The sequence below is a fragment of the Aythya ferina genome (assembly GCF_964211825.1).
Source record: "Aythya ferina genome assembly, contig: HAP1_SCAFFOLD_949, whole genome shotgun sequence".
Lineage (NCBI taxonomy): Eukaryota > Metazoa > Chordata > Aves > Anseriformes > Anatidae > Aythya > Aythya ferina.
In genome coordinates, this window is record NW_028180878.1 from 1 (window position 1) to 22,318 (window position 22,318).

General features: G+C 45.5%; 1 protein-coding gene across 1 annotated transcript; it reads right to left on the reverse strand.

Moving 5' to 3' along the window:
- Positions 1–6,562: 6,562 nt before the first annotated feature.
- Positions 6,563–21,568, reverse strand: LOC311429403 (UV radiation resistance-associated gene protein-like). The gene is made up of 2 exons (XM_084540483.1): positions 21,189–21,568; positions 6,563–9,951 (listed from the first exon to the last, which is right to left on the reverse strand). Exons 1-2 carry the CDS (start codon positions 21,212–21,214, stop codon positions 9,249–9,251), a joined length of 729 nt encoding a protein of 242 aa, XP_084396609.1. The 5' UTR covers positions 21,215–21,568; the 3' UTR covers positions 6,563–9,248.
- Between the last annotated feature and the right edge of the window lie 750 nt (positions 21,569–22,318).

Below are 22,318 nucleotides of genomic sequence, written 5' to 3' on the forward strand. Positions count from 1 at the left end.
CTGGCTCCTTGGTGCTGGTGGCAGCTCCTGGTTAATCCAGCCAGGCACCTCCTTGACTCTGGTGCTGGACTTTCCTGGCAGGCAGGGAGCTGGGGGCAGCCAGCAAAGGAAACTTTCTAAGTATAAAACCCACCGCGCCTTCAGCCTTGCAAAAGCGTCAGAGCACGAGGCACAGGGTTGACCCAAACTATTTATAAACCGAGACCCCGTGGAAACACGATGGAGCCGAACCAAATTGCTCTTTCCATCCCGTCCCTCTCCCCGCAGCCCGTCACCCCAGCGCTGTGGCACCAGCCAGAAAACTTGGCTCCGTCTTCACCCATTCAAAATAGAGCTGAGTGCTCAAAATGCACCCCTGGGAGATGAGGAGGTCCTTGAGGTGTGTGGGTGGTGGTCCTCAGAGGAATGCTCTGAGGAACGCTATGGGGTGGATGCTCACCCTTGGTTTTCCACCCCTATGGCCACCAACAACCAGTAAGACCAACACATGGGGCATGTTGGATGGAGGCTCCAGCTCCCCAGGACCAAGTCACCAAAGACAGAGCAGACAGGGGAGCTCCAAGCCCCCAGGTTGGGCAGGTCTCCGTTCCCTCCACGGCATTTCTAAAGAGCACGTTTTGCAGGACTCTCTACCCACCGACCCCTCTCCTACTCCCCAGATCCTGTGGGCAAGGAACTTTCCAAGTCCTTGATGGTTCTTTTTGCAGAGCTCAGAGCTGATCCACCCCAGAAGGTCCCGTGCTCCGGCAGGAAATTCACCGTGTTTGTTCTCGGGCCGTCATGCTGCTCTTGCAAGTGATAATCCTGCTTTTAGCACGCTCTTCTCACAGGAGCCACAGAGGATGCTACACTTCCAGTGACTAGCGAGTTAATTGGGTTTAAGATCTGTAAAACTTAAAAACCACCAGGGGAGGAAAGAATAGCAACCTTTTTCCTTTTTCCTAAGCTTTTTTATTGAATTCTGGGGGAATTGCGGATATGTGCGATTTGGAGGAACAAAAACACCAAGCTGGAAAGGAGTTTGGGAGCCTCTAAAGACCACCCTACATTGCTGAGGCAGGAACAGGGGAACAGGTCATGGCATCTCAAGCCCTGAAGATCTTCAAAACCCTCCTGACAAAGCCCTGAGCAACCTCAGGTCAAACTGAAAATGTTTTTTTGGATGATGGCTAGCATCATCCAAAAAATTGGGATGATGCTGCCTCTTCTCAGACCCTCCAGGAGCAGGGATTATGGTCTTGGATCAACTTCGCTGATAGTTTCTTCTTCAACAGTTCTGATTTATTTTTTTTTTTCTAAAATATACAAGGTGGAAATTTGTTGTGTGCATACATTTCTTAATCCTCACTGCCACATCTCTTTTCTCAGCTAAGGGAGCTCTCATTGGGGCTCACTGTTTCCAAACCTAATTTTTCCTTGTCTCCTCCCGGGCTGCTCCTGCACAACTTTTCACTGCGTGGACCTGAAACCAGGCACTCCTGACTGCTAACACCTTCCCAAGGAAGGCAGGAATTATTTCCCATCCTTTGCAGCAGATGCATCTCTGTTTTGCAACAGCCTCGGGGAAGCTCCCTGCTCATCTCCTGCCACTCAGCTCCCAAGAGGAGCCACTTCACGCTTCCCTTTGGGACTCTAAAAAGTTTTCCACTCATCTTATGGGAAAAAAAAAAAAAAAAGAAAAAAGAAAAAAAAAAGAAAAACAGCCTCAAATCCCACCGGTCATTTGAAAACCCCAGCTGAGACCCATCGGGCGGAGAGCGCGGTATCTGAGCGAGGCATCGGTTTCATCGCGGGGAGGAGGTGGAGGCGGAGGAGATGCTGTCCGTGTGCCAGATGGGCACGGATAAAACCCAGCCAAGCTCTCACCTCATCATAACAGCTTATTAACCGGCAGGTCAAGGGCCTGGGCAGCAGCCCTGCTGTGTTGCAACCCTCATATGGATGGGGAAATGTGGGGGATGCAACCCGCTGATGGTGCTAACGTGGGCATCTCAAGCCTTATAAGTCTTTTATATCTTATATATATCTTATATATCTTATATATATCTTACAGATCTCGATAAATCAGCTTATTGAGGCTGTTTCCCTCGCACACAGTGTGGATTTTTCCCTTGCTCCTTAGAAAATGGGCTGAGAGGCAGCAGTTCAGGCTCCAGAAACACACTCAGACACGTGCTTGGCCATAGGATCATGGATTCCTCCTCCGTTTTTTAATAGGATCATGGATGTTTTTTAATGAGCTGCTCTCGGGAGCAATGCTGAGACCCCATCTGGGAGCTGTGCAGGGCAGGGGCCTCCACCTCCAGGCCCAAGCAAGGAGGAAGGGGAAAGCATCGCCGCGCCGGGCAGAAAACGCAGCTCCGCTTCGGCTCCCAAAACATTTTGGCATAACTTGCTAACTTCAATTTTATCTGCGAGCGTTTTCAGCCCGATACCACTGGGAATCCTGATTTTCCGAGACTTACCAACAGGAAATCCCTGAGCCGGAGGGTTTAGCTGTAATGAACTTATTGTATATTCAAGCACCGAACGTCAATTTGGATTACGATGTCAAAAATAAGCACTGAGAGCATGCAACCGTACCCTGGGGTCACCTGTCAGGAACTCCAGACTGAAATTGGCCAGATATAGACCAGCACGGCCTTGATTTATTTTTTTTCCCTGTGCAAATACAACAGCCAGGGCTGAACGAACCTACTGCAGCCTGGAGATGAGCCCCCTCCTCCTCTCCCCAGTGCCTTCTCCCACTTCACCTGGCTGGGGATGCTTCATTAGAGGCTGCCACAAGAGGCCAGGACCAGTCAGATACACTTTGGGAGGCCAAATCCCTCCACTTGTGTCATTTCGGGATCCCACAGCCCCAGGCAGAAATCAGGAGACCCATCCAAGACATCCCTTGCTCCCTGGCCCTGGGCTCAAGACGCACGGGAATTTATTTTGGGGCATGGGGTGCCAGAGGAGATGTGCATGGGAAAGCATGCAAGAGGATAAATGGATGAATTACATGCAGGGAGGCAGCATGGGGGGCTCCTGCTGCAGGAGGGGTGGTGCTGCCATGGGGGTGAGCAAAGGGACCCCACCAGGGGATGCTCAGGGGACCAAAAACCAGAAAATTCATGTCCTGGTTGCACCCCAGAGTCTGGATTTTCAAGTCATTCCTCATCAGATTTTGCTATATGATCTCTCCAAAAACAAATGTTTCGCTAAAGTTCCAATGTAAGCTCCTTCTTTGGTGTTCTCCCCATTAGCTGTGCTGCTCGTTATGTTCTCCCTCATTAATTGCACCGCTTTCCTTGAGATTTCCTCCTAAATCCTTCCCGTGGAGGCTGCACAGCCGGTTACGGTTAGCTGGAGGGAGAAGCAACCTGGAGACAAGAAGCTCAGGTTTGGTTTCTCCAACCAAAGGACGTGGCATTGGAGCCTCCAACCCAAATTTCCTTCACCTCCCCTCTCTCTCCCAAAACCCCCAGCCTCGCTGGGAGGCTGGCAGTGGGATCAGACCTTTATTTGCTTGAAGGAAGCTGGGAACGTTGGCTTTGCCCATGCACTCAGTTGGGAGGCTGCAGCACGTTTATCAAGGCGAGGGATGGGGTTTGCAGCCTCTTCTCTTCCCTGCAAATGTTCAAGACCGTAAGGAGCCCCAAAAGTTGGGGATATTGGCTCAGACTAGAGCCACTGACCTGTTTACTTGGGTTTTCCCTGGAGGACGGTGAATGAAAAGCCTCGGGTTGTCTTTGCTTTGGCAGGCAAGGAGACCTTGCTGGTGTCTGTTTTACTTGCCTGAAAATCATAGCAGTGGCTGAGGCTGCTGAACCTGCGGAGATGCTCAGCCAAAAAGCACAAAAAATGGGGTGATCAGCCTGGGGTGATCAGCCCATGTCCCCCAGCGCCTGATATCATCAAACATCAGAGCAAGGAGGATTAGAGCTTCCCCCTCAGGCCGTCTGCACTTCCCAGCCAAGCTGACAGCACCTTGGACTTCTCACCCGGGACAAATTCAACCCCAAATTAGCAAACCTCCTCCGTGGGCCAAGAGGTGGCCAAAAAAATGCTTTGCGTCGTCACACCACGAGCTGACGACAAAATTATCGCCTTCAAAACACCCCAGAGCCAAGATATCCTGGGCCTCTGCCTGCTCCAGCATGAGAGCATCTTCTGCAAGCCCAGGGGAAAGGTTTCTGAAGATGCACGCAGAGGAGAAGGTGGCTGCCAAGGGTTTGGAGAAACACTTCCTGCAGTTCAGCATCCAGGGTCTGGGGAAGGGATCTGCAAAAGAAGGGCTCCCTCTGGTAGGTGAAGGGCATGAAACCCAAAGGTTGGATGTTACAACCAGGAAAAAGGTGCAGCAGGAATAGGGCTGAATGCTCTCAAGCTCAACTGGGAGTTCAACAACGAGCTGCTGTGGCTGCAGAGAAGAGTTTTTAGCTGCCTGAGTTAATGCTCCGAGTGGTTCTTGTCTCCTCCTTGCAACCTGCTGTGCTATAAAGGGCTTCCACACCTCTCTTAGAATCACAGAATCATTAAGGTTGGGAGAGACCTTCGAAACCATCTGGTCCAACCACCCCCCTACCACCAATGTCCCCACCAAGCCCTGTCCCCAAGCACCACGTCCAACCTCTCCTTGAACACCCCCAGGGACGGGGACTCCCCCACCTCCCTGGGCAACCCGTCCCAAGGCCTGACCGCTCTTGCTGAGCAGAAATGTCTCCTCATTGCCAACCTGAGCCTCCCCTGGCACAACTCGAGGCCGTTCCCTCTGCTCCTGGCCCTGGTTCCCTGTGAGCAGAGGCCGCCCCCCAGCTCCCCACCCCTTCCTTTCAGGCAGTTGCAGAGAGCAATAAGCTCTGCCCTGAGCCTCCTCTTCTCCAGCCCAAACCCCCCCAGGTCCCTCAGCCGCTCCTCACAGGACTTGTGTCCCAGGCCCTTCCCCAGCTTCGGAGCCCTTCTCTGGCCACGCTCCAGGTCCTCGATGTCCTTCTGGGAGTGAGGGGCCCAAAGCTGAACCCAGCACTAGAGGCTCTTGAGGCTTAAACTGACAAATCCAGCTAAAATTCATGGCCCACGCAGCATAACAGGTTGGATAAGACCAGCCTGAAGACTCAGCCCAGCCCTAGATCCACCCAGTTGTGGTAAATGTGGATGGGGAGTGGAAACAGGAGGCGTTGCAGGGACCTTCCATACCCCTCCAACAGAAGGCCCACGGAGCAGAGCGACTCGGGGCCTCTTGGCCCTCTCCCCACACGTGGGGATCTCCCAGTTTTGGAGATCACAGAATCACAGAATCACAGAATTTCTAGGTTGGAAGAGACCTCAAGATCATAGAGTCCAACCTCTGACCTAACACTAACAGTCCCCACTAAACCATATCCCTGAGCTCTACATCTAAACGTCTTTTAAAGACTTCCAGAGATGCCCCCCTGCCCTTCAGCCGAACAGGAGACACCCCCAAAGTCCACCGAGGCTTTTTGTGGTCTCAGATCGTGAGGCAGCCTCCTGAAAGCAAGACCAGAGGAGCAAACACCACCCTGCAGACACTTTTTATAACCAAAGACACCAAAAAATGCACAATACCAGAGAGCACCGTCTGTGTAAGTTTCTCAAGCTCTTTGCTTAACGGAGCTGCATCAGTGAATCCTTTGTGATCCCCCAGAAAGCGATTTTTGTGATTATTTATTTCTATTGTTTTGGTGGGTAGTGGTTTAGGTTTATCTATCAGAGCCAGCGTGACGCAGAAATAGGCTTTTCCCTGCCAAAATGAAGACCATCCAGGCTGGCACGGATGCTGCTGTTGGGCAAGCAAGTCAAGGAAAGGCACCCGCTTCAGGAATTCAAACGTGGTTTTATTGGGACAATGTTTAAAAGTAACCTAATCATTAGACTGATTAGGGCCCAGCAGATGAAACGCCAGGTTGGTCAATGCACCATGCACTGGACAGATCTCATCTGCACCAAGGGTGACATCTGATTACTGATTACTTTGTGGAAAAGTCTTCCAGTTTTTTTAAAACTGGAAAAGGTAAAACAAAATGTAAAATGGTGCTGCTTCCTACAAAATAAGTTGATAAACAAACCAGCAATGAAATCTCGCAGGAGCTGACGTGCTCATTGGCACATTACAGTCTTTTTGGACATGGGTTAGGACATAACCGAAGGAGAAATAACTTCTTTGGCTGCTTGGGAAGGGAAGGGAAGGAGCAGAGGGATGCTGCTGATGCAGAAGGTGCCATCTGAGCAGCGATGCCTCCCTGAGGAGGGAACGCAGCTGGAGGGACCCAGCTGCCTCCCAGCCCCACCGCCAGCTGTGGCTGTTTTTCCAGCTGCGTGCCATCTTTTTGGACGATGGAGACAAACAACTGCCGCACCTTCTCGTGTGAAACGGAGCCAGCGAGGCAGTCGGGTCTTCCAGCACGGCTCCTTGCCCAAATATTCACGTTTGGATCAATAGGGGCTTGCTGAACGGCAAGCCAAAGGGTTTGGGAGGGGGGCTGGGAGGACTGAGAGGTTGAAATCATGCTCGTAGAGAAAACAAACAGCGAGGAGCCACCAAGAGAAGACGCACGACTTCTGAGAGATACTAATCAGTTTTATTTTATAAATACAGATGAGCTTTCCCGCAATTACCAACATAGTTTGAATGTGTCATTTACTACGGGATATTTTGTTTTTGCTTGTTTTAAATACCTGGCCAAGCAAGGATAAGCTGACGCTGTTGTGCTTGCTATAAAAATAGAGTGGGATATGATCTTCCAAAACTAATATTCTCAAAAATCTCAGGAATTCCTAGCGAGGGGAAAAGATTGCAACGAAACGTGTGCTCCCTTTGCAGACATTTAACAGTGTCACAGCTGTGCAGGAACCGAAAGAACTGAGAGGCTCTTGCCAGTTTAAAGCACGCTGTGATAAATCATCTCACCTTCAGTCGTGCTTGTTGTTTCCCTCCCACTATGCTACGGTCAAATAATTTACGGGGGGAAAAGGAAAAATCACAGAAGAAAAAAAAAAAGCCAACTGTTGTGTGACACATTAAGAGTGACAGGGCTCACACAGGGACGGCAACGCAAGGGAACTCAGCTTCATTTGGTTGGGTGCCACCTGAGAAAATGTGCAGCTAGTGAGAAAAAGCCCGAGTCTGGCTGATGCTCTACAAACCTAATTACATGGGTGGCTTAATTGCACCGAGACGCCCCGTGTCTGCCTAGAAGGCATCGCGACTTCGCCGCTGCTCTTTGGGTTGCTTTGGAAAGTCACTGCCGCACACAACTGGAGGAAAAGCAGCGTGCCCAAGCCCGTCCTGTGCTGTTTTCGTGTGCCAGGTTTTACCCCTCAGTGCTGCATTTTGCCTAAAATTGTTCTGCTCTCAGAAGACATTGAGTTACGGGACAGAGCAGCTTCTGCTCACCTCAACGAAACATGCTGTGCTTGGTTCAAGTGTTCCTTTCTGGCTCTCAATATGCCAAAGCACAGGGAAAGCTCCCTACCTAGCTCTTCACAAAGATGATGGCAGTGCTCAGCGCTGCTGCAGGGCTTCCTCCAGGGACTTTGCATGAGGCTAGAACAGAAAAGTCTCCTCTCACGAGATGATACTCACAAACGTGCCCAAATTCATGCCCGGACTCAAATCGTGTTCAATCAGGAATCAACCGTAGAAAGGCTCAATGCAATAACTCAACTGCGGACAGAGCTGTTAAGAGCTAACAGAAGAAATGTGAATAGAGCTTTAATACAATCATTAAGGTGTTACCTGGAGAATGCATACTCTAGAGCAGTGCTATTATGGATACTGGTTCTCACATACACATCTTGGTTCGACAACAGATAGTTGAGATTATACACAGCCACGTTTTGAGGAGTTAATTTCGGCTAGCCTTACGGTGCAGTTAGGAGAAAGACCAGGTCGCTGGTTCAAAAAGAAAGCAGAGATCAGGGAGGAAAAAAAAAAAAAAGCCAGTGATGAAGTGTTTTTTATTCTGCTATATATTTGTTTTTTTAATATTTCTGAGCTCATGACCGAGCCCAAATTCTTGGGTATACAATATAGAAAGCAAGAGCAATGAAATCCAAACTCAAACAAATACCAGGAATCACAAAGCAGGCTGCAATTTGCTTTCCCGTTAGTGCAGCTGAACACACATGCCAGGGGGAACCGAGCTGACACCAACCCACACCTCCAGCAGGAAAATTCCTCCTTGAAAGCACAGATGGCAGAGTTAAGAGGATATTAATTTTGAGGAATAATGGGAAGCGCCTCCCTTTCTGCAGAAGGTGGAGCGATTCCCCAAGTTCACCTAATTCCAAAGTGCTGTGTTTTCTGTCTGTGTTTTTGGTTTTTATATATATATATATATTTTTTTTTTTTTATGAAGATGTTTGCACAGGGCCTGGAAGCCCAGGGCCTGTGGTGGGTGCTGAGGATCACAGCACACCAACCCCACTCACACGGTGCCTTTGTTAGACCTCCACTAATTAGCTCAGTGAGGCTACACCTAAGCAAAACAGGGAACGGCCACGGCTTTTGGGAGAAACCTTAAGGAGATTTAGCCCTCAAGGGCTCTGCTGGCAGAAATGGTGAGCGTGGAGGAAAGAACAAAGCTGATCCTTGCACAAGGAAGCGCAGGTGCTCAGCTCTCAGGCAAGGTTTCACCACTGCCAGCTGAAGACCCATGGGTGCAAACCAGAACTCGTTGGACTGCGCAGCATGGCCAAGAGGAAGCTGTCCCCTGACAGCTAAATCTTGATGTTTCTCTAACACTGACCCCATTGCTCAAGAAAACACAGGAGGACATGGGAAAACATGAAGAGGTCTTACCATAATTGTAATTTTAAATTAACTTTTTTCCTTCTGAAAGGACTAAAATAAATTTAGCTCTAAATAATAATCAGTGAAACAAATATTCATAGGAGGGCCTAATCAGCACTTGAAGTTTGTTTTTTTCCAGGAAAGCATTTAGAAATGGACTCCATTGCCTTAAAAAAAACAAACAAAAAAAACCAACAGATTATAAATACCAGACATAAGAGGACTGGAAGGAGAATCAAAATTTACCTGGGCTGTGAATATACCATGATCCTGTGTTATCGTGCTCAGTAACAAGTCATTTTTTTCTAACACCATAGGAATAGCTTTAAGGTTTTCTTTTTTTTTTTTTTAATATATATAATTAATATAAAGAATAAGTGCAATTTTATCTCTATTCCAGATCACTGATTCCACCCCAACGTCTGCTCTCAGCCCCCCCCTTTGTCCAAGCTCACTTGTCCGAACTTTTCCGCGGTCTGCGGAAGCTGGACATGTTTTCGTTCAGTGCATAGATCCTTCGAGAGAACTCCTCAAACTCCCCCAGGACTTGTTCGTCACACTCCACCGCCACGGCGTGCTCCACCGGGATGGAGTTAAAGTCTTCGAGCTGATCTCCCGAGCTGAAGCCCGTCGCTTCCATCCCCATTATCTCCTCCGCTTGCTCCACGGTGCAGCAGAGGACGGGGCCGAGCGGGGGCCGAAACTCGCGAGGCTGCTCGCTGCTGGCGGTGCCGGCGCACTCAGCGGGCAGCAACGCCCCATTTATTGCACTAGGATGTCCTACGAAAGATTCCTGCCGGTCTTGGCTACCGGTTAGGCTCCCGTTTTCCCCGTTCAAACCGCCGCACGAGTCCTCTCCTTCCTTGGCGAGCCCTTTCGAGGAGTCCGCAGAGGTATCGAAGGAGGAAGGTATGGAGGCAGGTTTTTTATCCGGCTCTCCCACCTGGGCTGCGATGGCTACGGGCTGAGTTAAAGCGGAGTTGTAACTAGGAGGAGGAGTCTTGTGCTGCAGTCTCTCGTTTCCCGTGCTGGCTCGTTTTCGGAGTCCTTTATCCGGAGAAGGAAGCCCGCTGGAAAAGCCGACGTCCAACCTGCCGAAGCTGGAGCTCTGTCTCTTTGGAACGGGGATTGCACTGGATGTATGATGTCGATCACTACAAAGGAAGGGAAGGATAAATCAGAGCCGTCAGGCGTGCTCGTGAGCAGCGCAGATGTTTCACCAAAGGCTGGAGCAATTATTTTATCCCAACCCCGAGCTCTGTTTGGCCAACCACTTGTATCCTGAAGTGCTAAAACCCCAAACGTGTTTAATGCTGTATGAACTGCAGAAGACACCCCAGAGGACAGCTTTACTGAAAGCCGGCAAGATCGTGCGGGGAACGTTTACAGAACTCCATGGTTGAAGAGTCAATCACCCAAGAAACCACCACATTATGCTAATTCGGACTGTTAACACCATTTTATAGGACCAAGCTGCACTTTATGAATTATTACTGTTGACCGTGTATTTATGTATTTATGGCCTGTGCTGGGCCATCATAAACTCCTCAAAAAGTGAGTAATAATGGTTGAATCCTCCACGAACAACTTCCTTCCAACACTGGACTTTCCCCGACAGCTGCACAAAGGAGAAAAGCCACGCTAACTTGGCTATTTTGCAGGGGATGATTTTTGCCAGATCTTTTGCTTTTTCTGTGCCAACCATTCCGAAGCTATTTTGGACAACTGTCAACCTCCGCTTCTTGAGGAAGACGAAGTAATCAAGCTTCAATTTAACAAGTTCAGTTTTACTGTTTCAGACCGTTTCCCCAGACCGCTTAGGCTGTCTCGGGGTCTGTAATTGGGAACATCCGCTTTACATCATCTGGGGCGTGTTCGGTGAGGTTTAATCCTTACCCAAATATAATCACCACCCCGTATGCAAATTATATGTTGTGTATTAAGTGCCCAGTTCGTTTTCCTTTCCTATTTTAACACAGCTATTACTAACCTTCAGAATACACAACCACAATTCGACTGCTGTCAGCGTGCGTGTCCTTCATTAGCTTCATTTCAGAGGAACTCTTCCTCTACTCAACGCCTGATACATTTTGGGATTTGTCTTGCAGGGAAAAATCCTGTAACGGCGGTTATGAATAGCCCCTTGTGTGGATCCTTTTCCATCCCAGTCTTTTTCCTCCACTTGTAAATAGGATAAGCTAGATTGCAAAAGGTCCCTCTGTGAAAAATAAGCGTCCCCACGGGAGGGCTGCTTGCGGTACTGCTGCTCTTTAATTTCCTTTCCCATCTCACTTCCTCCCAGGCTGCCCCTTAAAACACGTGTCGGGCTCGCTCCTCTCCTCTAACCACCCCAATTACCTTCCGGAAAGGCTGCTCGTCAGAATTTACAGTTGCAGACAGTGGAGGAGAGAGATAAGCACCCAACACGCAGCCAGCAGCAAACCCAACAGCCTTCTTCTTAGATTGCAGCTGCAGTTTGGCCTTTAAAATGCAAACTAACAACATTCACAGCTCTGTCTGCAAAGGTTCAGAGCATGGAGATGCTCGGACAAAAAGCAGCATGTGGCACAGATGCTCCTAAGCAGTCTCAGGGATTATTCCTCAGTCCCTTTCTGACCAGAGACTTTTATACGTGGCTTTTAAATACTTTATCCAACCCCTGTGCAATCAACCATTATGTCATTTTACAAATAAATAAGACATCTTACAAATAAATATGACAACCAAAAATCTAAGGCAGGGCACCTGCAAGCTCTGCTTAGGCAATGTGCACTGCAGATGTATAGCAGGGATGCTTTGCTTTCCCCTCCCTTCCTCCAGCTTCGTCCTTTCAGCCTTGGCTCAGAAATGAGCACTCAGCATTACAAATTTGATCAGATTCTGTTTATCTCAAGCCTTAGACTTGTCCACATTTCCTCCAGGCTTGCTGAATCTTCCTTAAGAAAGAGCACATGGAAGAAAAGAGAGAAGCACATTTCCAATTTTAATAGCAAAATGCAGAAAGTCTTTTGCTCTATCAAGTGATTGGAGTCTTTACTATCAAACGGTAACTTTCAGGAATTTACTCCCAAATTCCACGATCCACAAATTCCAAGGTTCATAAAGCCAGATCATATTCAAGACGCATTTTTGGGTCAAAAGGTGAATCATCCTTCTTTTATGTGAATGATTTCCTCAAGGACCAGTGGTATCTGATTACTACAGGCCACTGTTCATTAAGTTTTTCAGTACAAGATAACTAAGGCTCTGCTGGTTACAGAATTCACTCCAGACAGAGACATTGTGAGCTGAATTACCTCTCTCCTACCTGCAACGCTGTGATGTCTTACTGAAGAAATGTTGCAAAATGCACCTCGCACCTTGAGGAGTAGAAACAAGGCTGCACCTTGTGGAACTGGGCAGGGAAGGCTTCCCTCTTTCTGCTCTCCCTACAAAACCTAGCCCAAAGCACAGCCTGGAATCACACTGGAGACTCAGAAGGAGACAGGCAAAGAGGAGAGGTGGGTTACATGCTCAGTCGAGTGTTTTAGGTTAGAAAACCTGTTGTCTTTATTCCTAGCACCATTTAAAATGCTGAGTAGGAACGCATTTCGAAAAAAAAAAAAAAAAAAAAGGAGGTGGGGAATCAAGGGGAAGGCTTTCTCATACAAGCTACTCTTCAAACTTAAAGGACATTTATTATCTTCTTCCAAGAGAAATGGGCTGTTTTCAAATCCAATTCCAGTCTAACACCCCCAGCAACAACAATAACGCCACCACTGTGCTTGGTTTCTATCAAGATGCCAGGGATGAGTCAATCAGGACTTTATTCCTATTGAACTGGAACCCAGGAGGGCAGCAGATCCCAGGGGAACAACCCACACACTTGAAATAGAAGACGAGGAGCAGTCAGAATAATTCACGTTGTACGAACAAAATGGGCTAACTTTTTTTCATGCAGAACAGCTTAATCTTGTTAAATTTTCTGTTGGCGGTTTGGGTCCAGATTCACCAAGGGACTTCAGCAGCAAGAGCTGGACCAGCCTATAAGCAAGGTGCAGAACTTACAAGATCCTCAGTCCTCTGCATAGTGCAGGAGGATTTTGATGCCAAAGCCTCAGATCTGCAGCAGTGACAGCTTCTTATGTCCTGCTTCAGGCACAACGATGAGGAAGGTTTATGGGAAAGTCTGCCATTTTTCTGAATTTTATTCAGCCATCCACAGCCCTGGGACAGGCGTTTAAGAGATCAAAACCTAATCCTGGAAGAATTTCAACTGTGCGCTGTGAATTTAAGCACAGATGTATGTTTCTCAAAATAGGCACAAAGATATTGACTCTTTTCATGGTATTTTAGTGATAAAAGTTCTTGCCTGAGATGTAAGCAGGCAGAAAAGGGTCCAGACAAGTCTCATGACAACCACAGTGACCTGACCAGCAGCTTACAGACGTGTTTGTGGTGGGTCCTCCTGCTGAATATAGCTCAAGTTTTGTGCTGCAGGGTGATCTAAAAAGCCTAAAAGCCATCATGGATGAGGAGGTCATGTAGGGAGAGAAGAACAGAAAGCAATCCTAAATTTAATCCTAGCTCCTGAAGCTGCAGAGCCAAACTATCATACAAAATATAAGTAATTCTTGGAAACATCAAAACTAAAGCAAAGCTTTCACGATATGAGTGATGAATAGATGAATATCTGCTGCTGCTCTGTTTGTTGCACTGAATTGTGCTTTAAACTTGCTCGAAGGCATTTCTCTCACTCTAGACTCTTTAAAGGTCAAAAATGACTCTTTAAAGGACAAAAATGCTCATGTCAAGAAGTATGGCACGGGACTGCCTGCTTGGCAAACCCCAAACTACCTTCAGCAAGCACTGATCAGTCCAGCTTAGGCACAACAGCAACTCTTCTATGAAGGTGCAGTAGCAGCAGCAATTTAAGCGTCTCTGTAGACCAGCACGAAAACCCGTGGTGTCTAATTAGCTTGAGAGAAGCAGCTTTATAAATCGTTCCGGTGGGCATGTAAATTTAAGTTCCTCCAAAAAAGAAACATGCCTAAATCCCTTTGTAAATCTAGGCCTTGTGGGTAAAAGGGTGAGACATTAATTAGCGTGTGGGACCAGGAGAGGTTTTTAAAGAACTTGTTATGACAAGGCTACTCAAGCTAACACGTTATGTGTATCTGAACAATACCTCTTTAGTCCCGCAGCCAAAAAAATCTTCCCTTCCTTCGTAAGTTGAACTGGCAGAATGATCTACACTAAGTGATCCAACAGACTAAATGTAGCAGCAATGCAGAGCTAATCTCCCTCGTTTACAAAATAACTTCCCAGTTCTTTAATAGAGCACAGAAAGGCTGCCCCGTAGGGCAATGCAGCAGGAATCATCTTCATTTATCATGCAAGCGTTCAAACTAATGAATTAAAACAAAGAGCACTCGCAGCCAAGGCTCCTTAAACTACACGTGATTAAAAAGGGCCTTACTTCAGCCTGCGAGATCAGGTTTAAGCTGCTGGAGACGTATGCAGGCAGATTTCTGAAAGCATTCATTGCTGCCAATGTGACTGGGATGGGCTTTGCTTCAGTCAGGAATAAATATGGGGATAACAGCCCAAAGCTGGGAGAGTGGGAATGAAGTCAGCAGAATGGCTTAACTGCTTATCAAATACTAGCATGTAGATAAAAATAAATGCACATGGAGGACTTTGGAGACCAGCCACTTAAAGAGTTCGTTGCCTAGACTTCTTCCAAATCACTGGATAGAAAGAAAAAGTGCAAGCACTGGAGAGAAGGGTGGGCAACACCATCCTGCGAGCTGTTTATGGCACTGTCACCCTCTCCAGGTGCCTCTTCTTGTCCACGGGGCAACCAGCTTGGGCTGATTGATGAACATCTAGAAGGCAAGCCTGGTAAGATGCACAGCTCTCTGTGTGCTTTAAAATAGAACAATGATCATATTTGCAGGCAAGTAAAGTAAAAACTAAACAGTTTTTAGCTAGACGGGATCAAGTATTTAAGTCAAGGGATCTTAACCTGTTCCCTCGCCTTCCCCCAGGTGAGAATGAGAAGTCAAACTGAGGTTTAGGATCAGAAGAAATGTTCACAGAGAAGCACAGAGCTCAGAAATAGGAAGTTACTATTAAATTTTACAAAAATGAGCAGCTGATGGAGGGTCTCTAGCCGGTCTGCATTTTCCCCAAGGAAAAGGCTGCATCATTACCAAAACTCACAGCACTGCATCAAGGCAAAGCCCAGAGAAGATTCTTTATCAGCTTCACAGCTCATGGAACAAGTAAGAAAAGGCACGTCATGCTAAAAAACTAACATCCAATTGCCCTGAAACTTTAGAGACTGTAAGGAAACCTCACTAGTGGAAAAATTTTGGCATGCAGGAGCGCAGGCCTTTACTCTAAGGCACTACCTTGACCTGAATTACTTGGGGTGAGCTGGTTCAGCTTCCAGCCACAATTACGTGGTTGAACTTCTGAGACGGCAAACAGATGTGGACACCTGTCCAAAAAGGAACAGCCTGCGACCAGTGGAGTATAAAAACCTGGTTTGATGAACTGTCATCAGGCCTTAATGGCTTTAAGTCATCAAGTTGGATCAGACTAGAGCAAGTTACGTACACGAGTATGCTGAACTGCTCTTAGGACGCAGGATTCCTAAATTAAAAACAAAAAAGGAAGGGAAACTCAGATTTATTGGACATTACAGATAAGAGAATTACATCATCACCAGTCTCAGTGTTTCAACTGAATCCAAATCAAGGACATCAATTCATACGTGGTCTAACTTCAGCTACAAGGCAGCATAACTACAAAGTAGCTGCCTTCTCCCCAAAATATTCATTTTCACTTGCAATAGTCAGTCCATTCGGGGATACTTCCAACCTGAGGTGCAAGACAGAAACCCTTTGCTGTAAGCACATAAAGTAATTGAAAGAGGACATGAACATTTCTGAAGTTATTTTTCTTAGAGAACAGATTCCCGTTGTAATCTGTTTGCAGTTTTGATAACAAGAAAGTTCCTTCGGTCAGATTCACTTGCGATTATTTAATCTGTCTGCAACGGGCACGGAGAAACTGTAAAGCACTCAGAGACAGAACACAATTCACAGGCTCAAATATGTATCTTTTCCTCCCCACAAAATGTTTCCTCGGAGAAACATTACTGGATCACAGCTGGTCAAAATACTAAATCTTGATTGTCTGGCCAAGAGCCAAAATCCACAGCTACAGCTCTTTGGTATGAGAATACTTTCAAAAAAATAACTTAAACACCATTTGATCTTTTTTGTTGCAAACTATGACCTCATGGCAGTAAGAACACTAAATGAAGGTGTTTAAGTTGGTTTATAGCCATCTGAAATGTTTGAAGCTCCAAGCACAGCTCCGAGCCAATATCGTGTCAACTGTGCTAAAAAGCAATAATAGTTTCTCACCTTCTTAGAGATTACAGCTTAAATAATGCACAATAGTGACAGGGCTGCAAGGGGAGGCTGCCAATACGAAGTTAAGGTGAAACTGCGTCTTTTGGCAGCTGAGAAATTCTGACACGCGTTTTTTTTCCCCCCATGAAAAAAATCATCATAAATTAAGCTACCAGAGTTTGCTTAACTCGAACATTAAGTTTTAGCCTCCTCTTGAATCTAGCAGTATATGAATCAAGAGATACCTCCAAAACTCAAATTTAATGATGATTAAGCCTTGGCATAACAAGTATTTTGGGGTATAGCTTTTTTAATGAGGGCTCCAAAAGACATCTCCTGACTACAGATGTGAATTTCTAAAGGAATATGTGTAATTGCCTTCATTAGATAAGCCTATTAATTTATTCACTAGGAAAATATCTGCTCACTGGACAGCTCAAATTTGCAGCATGCTCTGTAATTGCTACTAATAACCACAAATACTAACCCTCAAAGTTAGAGTAATTGAATTAAGCTGAAGACCAGAAAAAGCTGAAAGTCTCCTGATTTAATGCAAGCGTGATCCAAAGTCTTGTGAAAGATAAATCTAAACATGCAGAAAGGAATAAACTGATGTTCGAGTTCAAAATGTGCAGTCTAAGCAAAGATTTAGGCTCTCAATAGCTGGAAAATGCTCGGGAGAGATTTTCAGAGACAGATTGCACAGAGCCTTTTGCATTAGCAAAAGCTGGTCTTAAAAGTGAGTGTTTTTCTGGAAGCTGGTGAGACCCCACAGCTAAGGAATTGGAAATGGGAAGAATTATCCCCAAGAAGAAAAAGATTCTGGGCACCACAACTGGGATAGTCTAAATTAACAACTCTGGTTCATTATCTTTTACCTTAAAAACAAGTCAACAGCCAGCCCTGATACCTGAAATATGAGTTTTTGCATTTCTGTAGCCTCCATAACAGGATGTGTGGGAACCAACATGCTTGATTTTCTTCTTGATTTCATCTACACACAATACAAATAATATTTTGCAGTAGGGGTAAAGGGAAAGGAAAGTAAACACAGCAGAATATAGGTGCCAGGAGAGACATGAAGAGGGAAGCAGAGCTTGTAGACCTGCAAGCTTGACGCAATAAATCATGCAAGTTGGGATGTGAAAACATGTATTAATCATTTCAGCGTCGTGCCTGAGAAACCAAAACAACACAAATCTCACCAGGCAGAGGGATCCAGCAGCAATGCAATTAAACCTTGATAAAAGGCTCCAGGCTCCCCGGATCGGCAGCGGGGCCAAGGGCTGCCCGAGGGCTCCAGGAAGAACAACGGAGTTCACGAAAGCCTGGGGCAGGGATTGTAAAAGACAACTGCCAAATTTGCTCTGGTAGAAAGGAAATAGTAGGCTCATCCACTGAAGTTGTGGGGATTTTTGTTTGTTTATTTCTATTTTATGATCTGGAGGAGTGAAGAAACTCTTTTGTACTCAGATCTAAACTGATACTTATCAGGGAAGGAGGTTAAGCCTGAAATAACGAAGGATTTGGGTTACCCCGATTATCTAGGGGATTCAATTCTGCTCCAGGCTGCTAAGAAACACAGATGTCTCCAGAGAAAAGCAAAAATGATGAGTATGTCCTGCTGAAAGAGAAACTAAGTACAACCTGAGTGCTGGGGTTTACCAGTTTGTGATTTGACAGCAGTTCAGCAAAAACCCTCTGCAGCGGTAACACAGGAAAGTGAAGATGAAGACCAGCAACTGAGCGACAGAAAACAAAAGTTAGCCCGTGCAAACGAATCTGTAAATAAGAAAAACTCATCACTACCTCATGTGCTCCTGCTCTACCTCCTGCAAATGAAGGATAACCTGGAAATACTTTGCTGACTACGGTCTGTGGCAGAGGGTATTGGATTACTCACCTACTGTAGCCTGCAAACGAAAAATCCCTTCCAATCTTCATTTTAACAGCTGGTGGCTTTTATGCTTGCTTAAATATATGTAAGCAGATATTATTCACGAGACAGTGGGCATCTGTACTCCGCTACGTATGGGGCTCAACTGCAATGCCCGATTATGAAAGCCTGGCCAGTTTTCCCCCTGAGCTAGACTCCCTGTAAAGGCTCATTTCCATTTGTATTATTAGGAAGCACTAAGAAGCCTTGTTTAGGATCATCAGCCTTAAAAAAAAAAGTTACAAATGAACAACTGTGCATGCAAGGCTTAGAGGTGAGAAGGAAATGAGGCATAGACATTCATATGGGGGCAAGCAGGGAAGGCGATATTCCCGGAGAACGATGCTTAATATTCCTGCACATTTTGAAATATCGTCCCGCCAAAAATGTGTTTTGTCTTGCTAATGACAGCGTCTCACCTAACAGGGAGAAAAAAACAACCCTGCTTGTATGAAGGCAAAAGCCCTAATGCCTAACTAAAGCTTCCATTAACAGTTTTCTAGGCTAGGGTACACCAGAAGGGAAGAACAGGTACCTACACTGTGAATGTTTTGTCCATTTAACACATCCCAGAGACATCACAGCTCTGCTTATTCAGGACTGAAGGAGACATTTACCACCTGTACTCCTCCCACCCCACAGATGAGTGCCCACACGTGTGCCAGAAGGCACGGTTTAGGTATTCTAGCCCTTCATTTTTGGATTTGTTTAGGGGACCACACAGCATCTAAGGATTTTTACATCACAGTGATGTGTATCACACACACACTCATCTTCCTGATGAAGAAAGCTTTTCTTTACACATCTTCCTAGGGGATAAGAAAAGTAGGGAGAATATTTTCAGCTCAAATTACTGATGGTAAAAACCATGCAAGGGCTGAGGTTCATTTTTTTTGGGCCTGCTTACTTCCACTGTTTTGCTAGCTGAATTTCTATTAGACAACACTTTTTTTTTTTTTTATAGTATTAGTCAAAGAAGATGCTTTTTTTTCCTCCTCCTCTGTTTTCCTTTGCCAAAACTATCCTCCCAGACAAAGGAAATGATTCATAAACCACATTAGCTCCAATTAATCAGCATTTCTATACAAAGGATGAAGGATTAAGTTGAAGAGCAACTCAGAAACAAGAGCAGGAAAGCGATGTGGCACATTGACATCCCACAAGATTTTAGTTGTCATTACTCCCTGCAGTAGATATTTTGTCCCAGGGTCTGATACTGAGCAGCATTTCTCTAAGGCACTAACCCTGTTTGAAGCCTGCTCCTGTAATTTTCAACTGGAGTAGCAATTTTTTTTTTCCTCCTTTTTTGTATTGAAGTGCGTGTGATCAGAAACTGCCTTTACAAGTGAAGTGTTCTCCTTCCCACATTCTGTATATTGCAGGAAAAAAGTCTCTTAGAGCCTAGCAACATTTTAGGAGCTTACTAGAAATCAGCAATAAGAATCTTCTCGAAAAAGCAAAATCCTTTAAAGAAGAGCGTAACCAGAGTAGTCTGCATCATGCTGCTGCTGGAGGCCTTGTTACTTCCATTGGCTTAACATGCAAGGAATTTAGATACCATCTAAACAGCATTAGAAAACATCAACAGTTAAAGCTTTGTGACTACCACTGTCACAATATTTACTGTAATTTCACATCAGATTTTAAAATTTGTTCCAATTTAGTTTTCTGAGTTTTCTACAAGCCACATACAAGCCTCAAAATATTCAGGTTTGCCTATTAGTGCTTAGTACTTTATTACCCCATTCAAATCAATTAGTTTCCTTTAGGAAGGCTGGAACCAGCCTTCCACCTAAACTGAGTATCTATACCAAAAAAAAATATTTTTCAGGTGAACCGAAGCAGTGATGGAGTCCGTATCTATCACCAGGGCATCATCAAGTGATCAAAAACCAAAAGCCAGGAGTGGTTACCTCATACTGGATGGTATTTCCAACACCTCGGAGCATCCAGAGTATCTGCACAAGACCAGGTAATGACACAGGGACCATACGTGACCTCTGCAACCTTGTGGCAGGGGTGAATAACTGATCTAGGACTCCTAAAATCGCACAGTGCTACGTTTGGGTGGGATTCAGGCACCCAAAGACTGAGGATGGGAATGCAGGACAAAAGAATTGCTTAAGGAAGACACTGTACAGGCAGTCATAATTCAAAGACCATAGATAAAAAGTAAGAATATGAAGCATCTACGACCTGCAGTAATACACCCACTAGTGAATAGCCTTTGGAAGTTGAAGTTTATCATCTCAGTGGTTTTAAGGAGAATTTCTCAAATCTCATGCTCAAGCAGCTTCTGCAAGGTAACCCTATGCTAGCTTGGTCTTGTAGTGTAGAAACCAATTTGCTTTGATTTTCTGCAAAGACAGCAGAGAAGATTCTGGATCCTCCACAGCAAATCAGAGCAGAACCAATTGAGATTTCCCTGGAAGGCTTCAATAATGCTCAATTCCTGGTTAACAGAGCTTCCCATTTAGCAGCAACACTCAACATGCAATGGCTATTTTCCTTAGCAGCGAGTATGCTCAGATGGTGTTGACTGTGATTCAGATTCCCATGCAGCTCACCTGGATTAAACTTTAAAACAAGTGGGAGGGCAGACACTGACCAGGCTGTAAGACCTGATTTACTCAATGTCTTAGCACCTTTCTGCCCTCCCATCCTCCTGGAGTATTACAATACACAAGGTACATCTACTGCCAGTCCTTAGATTCAGTCTTAACAGAATACTTCTCTGCCTTTTGGTAAAAACACTGTATTTTAATCAGTCTTTTCTCCTTCCATAATTCCCCCCCCCAAGTGTCACGGGCCCATCACATGAAAAGATGTTATGAAAGCAGAAGTTAAAAGCCAAAAAAGATCCTACTATTTGTGCAGCCTGTAGTTTGAGAAAGTAATTACCTTCACTGAGCACTCTTCACTTGTCAAGAGGAGCTGCTTGTTTGTGAAAAATCTTTACAGTGATGTTTCCTGTAGCATCCACCTCCTTTAAATCACAAGGTTAAGTTACAAGGAAAAAAGAAATACACAATCATAGAAAAATACTTACCATCTAACCATTAGCCCAAGCTCCATGAAATTTTTCAGGTTAGGAAGAGTTTGCCTTAGGTCTGGAGTACTCAGCCCGTGTTGATATCTAAGCTACAAAAACAGGAAAAAGGAGAATTAGGAAGGCTTTCCAAACCCCAGATTCCAACGGATATAGTAATATGCTCAGTTAATTTGTCAGGTTTTCAAGTAAAACGTAGGATAATCAAGCAGCTCCAGGAGATCTATTGCCCTTAAGGAAATATTCCATTTAATGCTCATAACCTCAGATTAGCAAAACCCACCCAAGAACAGGGACAAAATGATCAGTCAATGCAACTGTTAAACCTCATTACGCTTTTTCCGTTTCCTATCTGTACCAGGAGAGTGGCCTCACAGCTTAATAAAAAAAAATATAGAGTTATTAAGGGAGCAGACTGACTTTCAACACAATATCCTACATTCACCGAGTCGAAAAATTTATTTCTGTGCAAGTGTCATCTGTCATCCTGAGTGTATCAGCGTTAGCTGGAATCAGTAGAGGAATTATTACAGCAACATCAACTGGTAAAAATACAGACTGTCACAAGGCTGAACTAAATCTGGGTTCTTTTAACTGTTTGTATCAGCATATAAACTATTTTCATAATTGAATCCAGTGTCACGTGGCTCAGAGAGCAGGTTCTAACATCGACCTGCTTTAGCCCATGTATGAATTCCTACCTGGAATTAAAGAGATGCAGCCAGAAATTAAAAGCTTCAATACGCTGACTCCACGCAAACTGCAACTTGTTTTTACCCTCAGGTTATCAAAACGAAGTACACACAAATTAATTCACTGCTTATCACAATAAACTACTCACTTAAGAAGTCCCCAGCTAAAAATGCCTTTGAAGAAAAGAGCACATGGGAAGAAGAAAAAGCCTTCAGGTTTGAATCCCAAAACTTCAGGGAAGATCTGCAGGGCAATTTATCCCTCGTGTGGTTCAAATATGGAAAATATCCCTAAATTCAAACATCAGTCTACAACTTCCTCGTAAGGGGGTGTCGAGAGGCAGGAGACCTTTTCTCCATTAACACTAGTGACAGGACCCGCGGGAACGGGGTTAAGCTGAGGCAGGGGAAATTTAGGCTGGACGTCAGGAGGGGGTT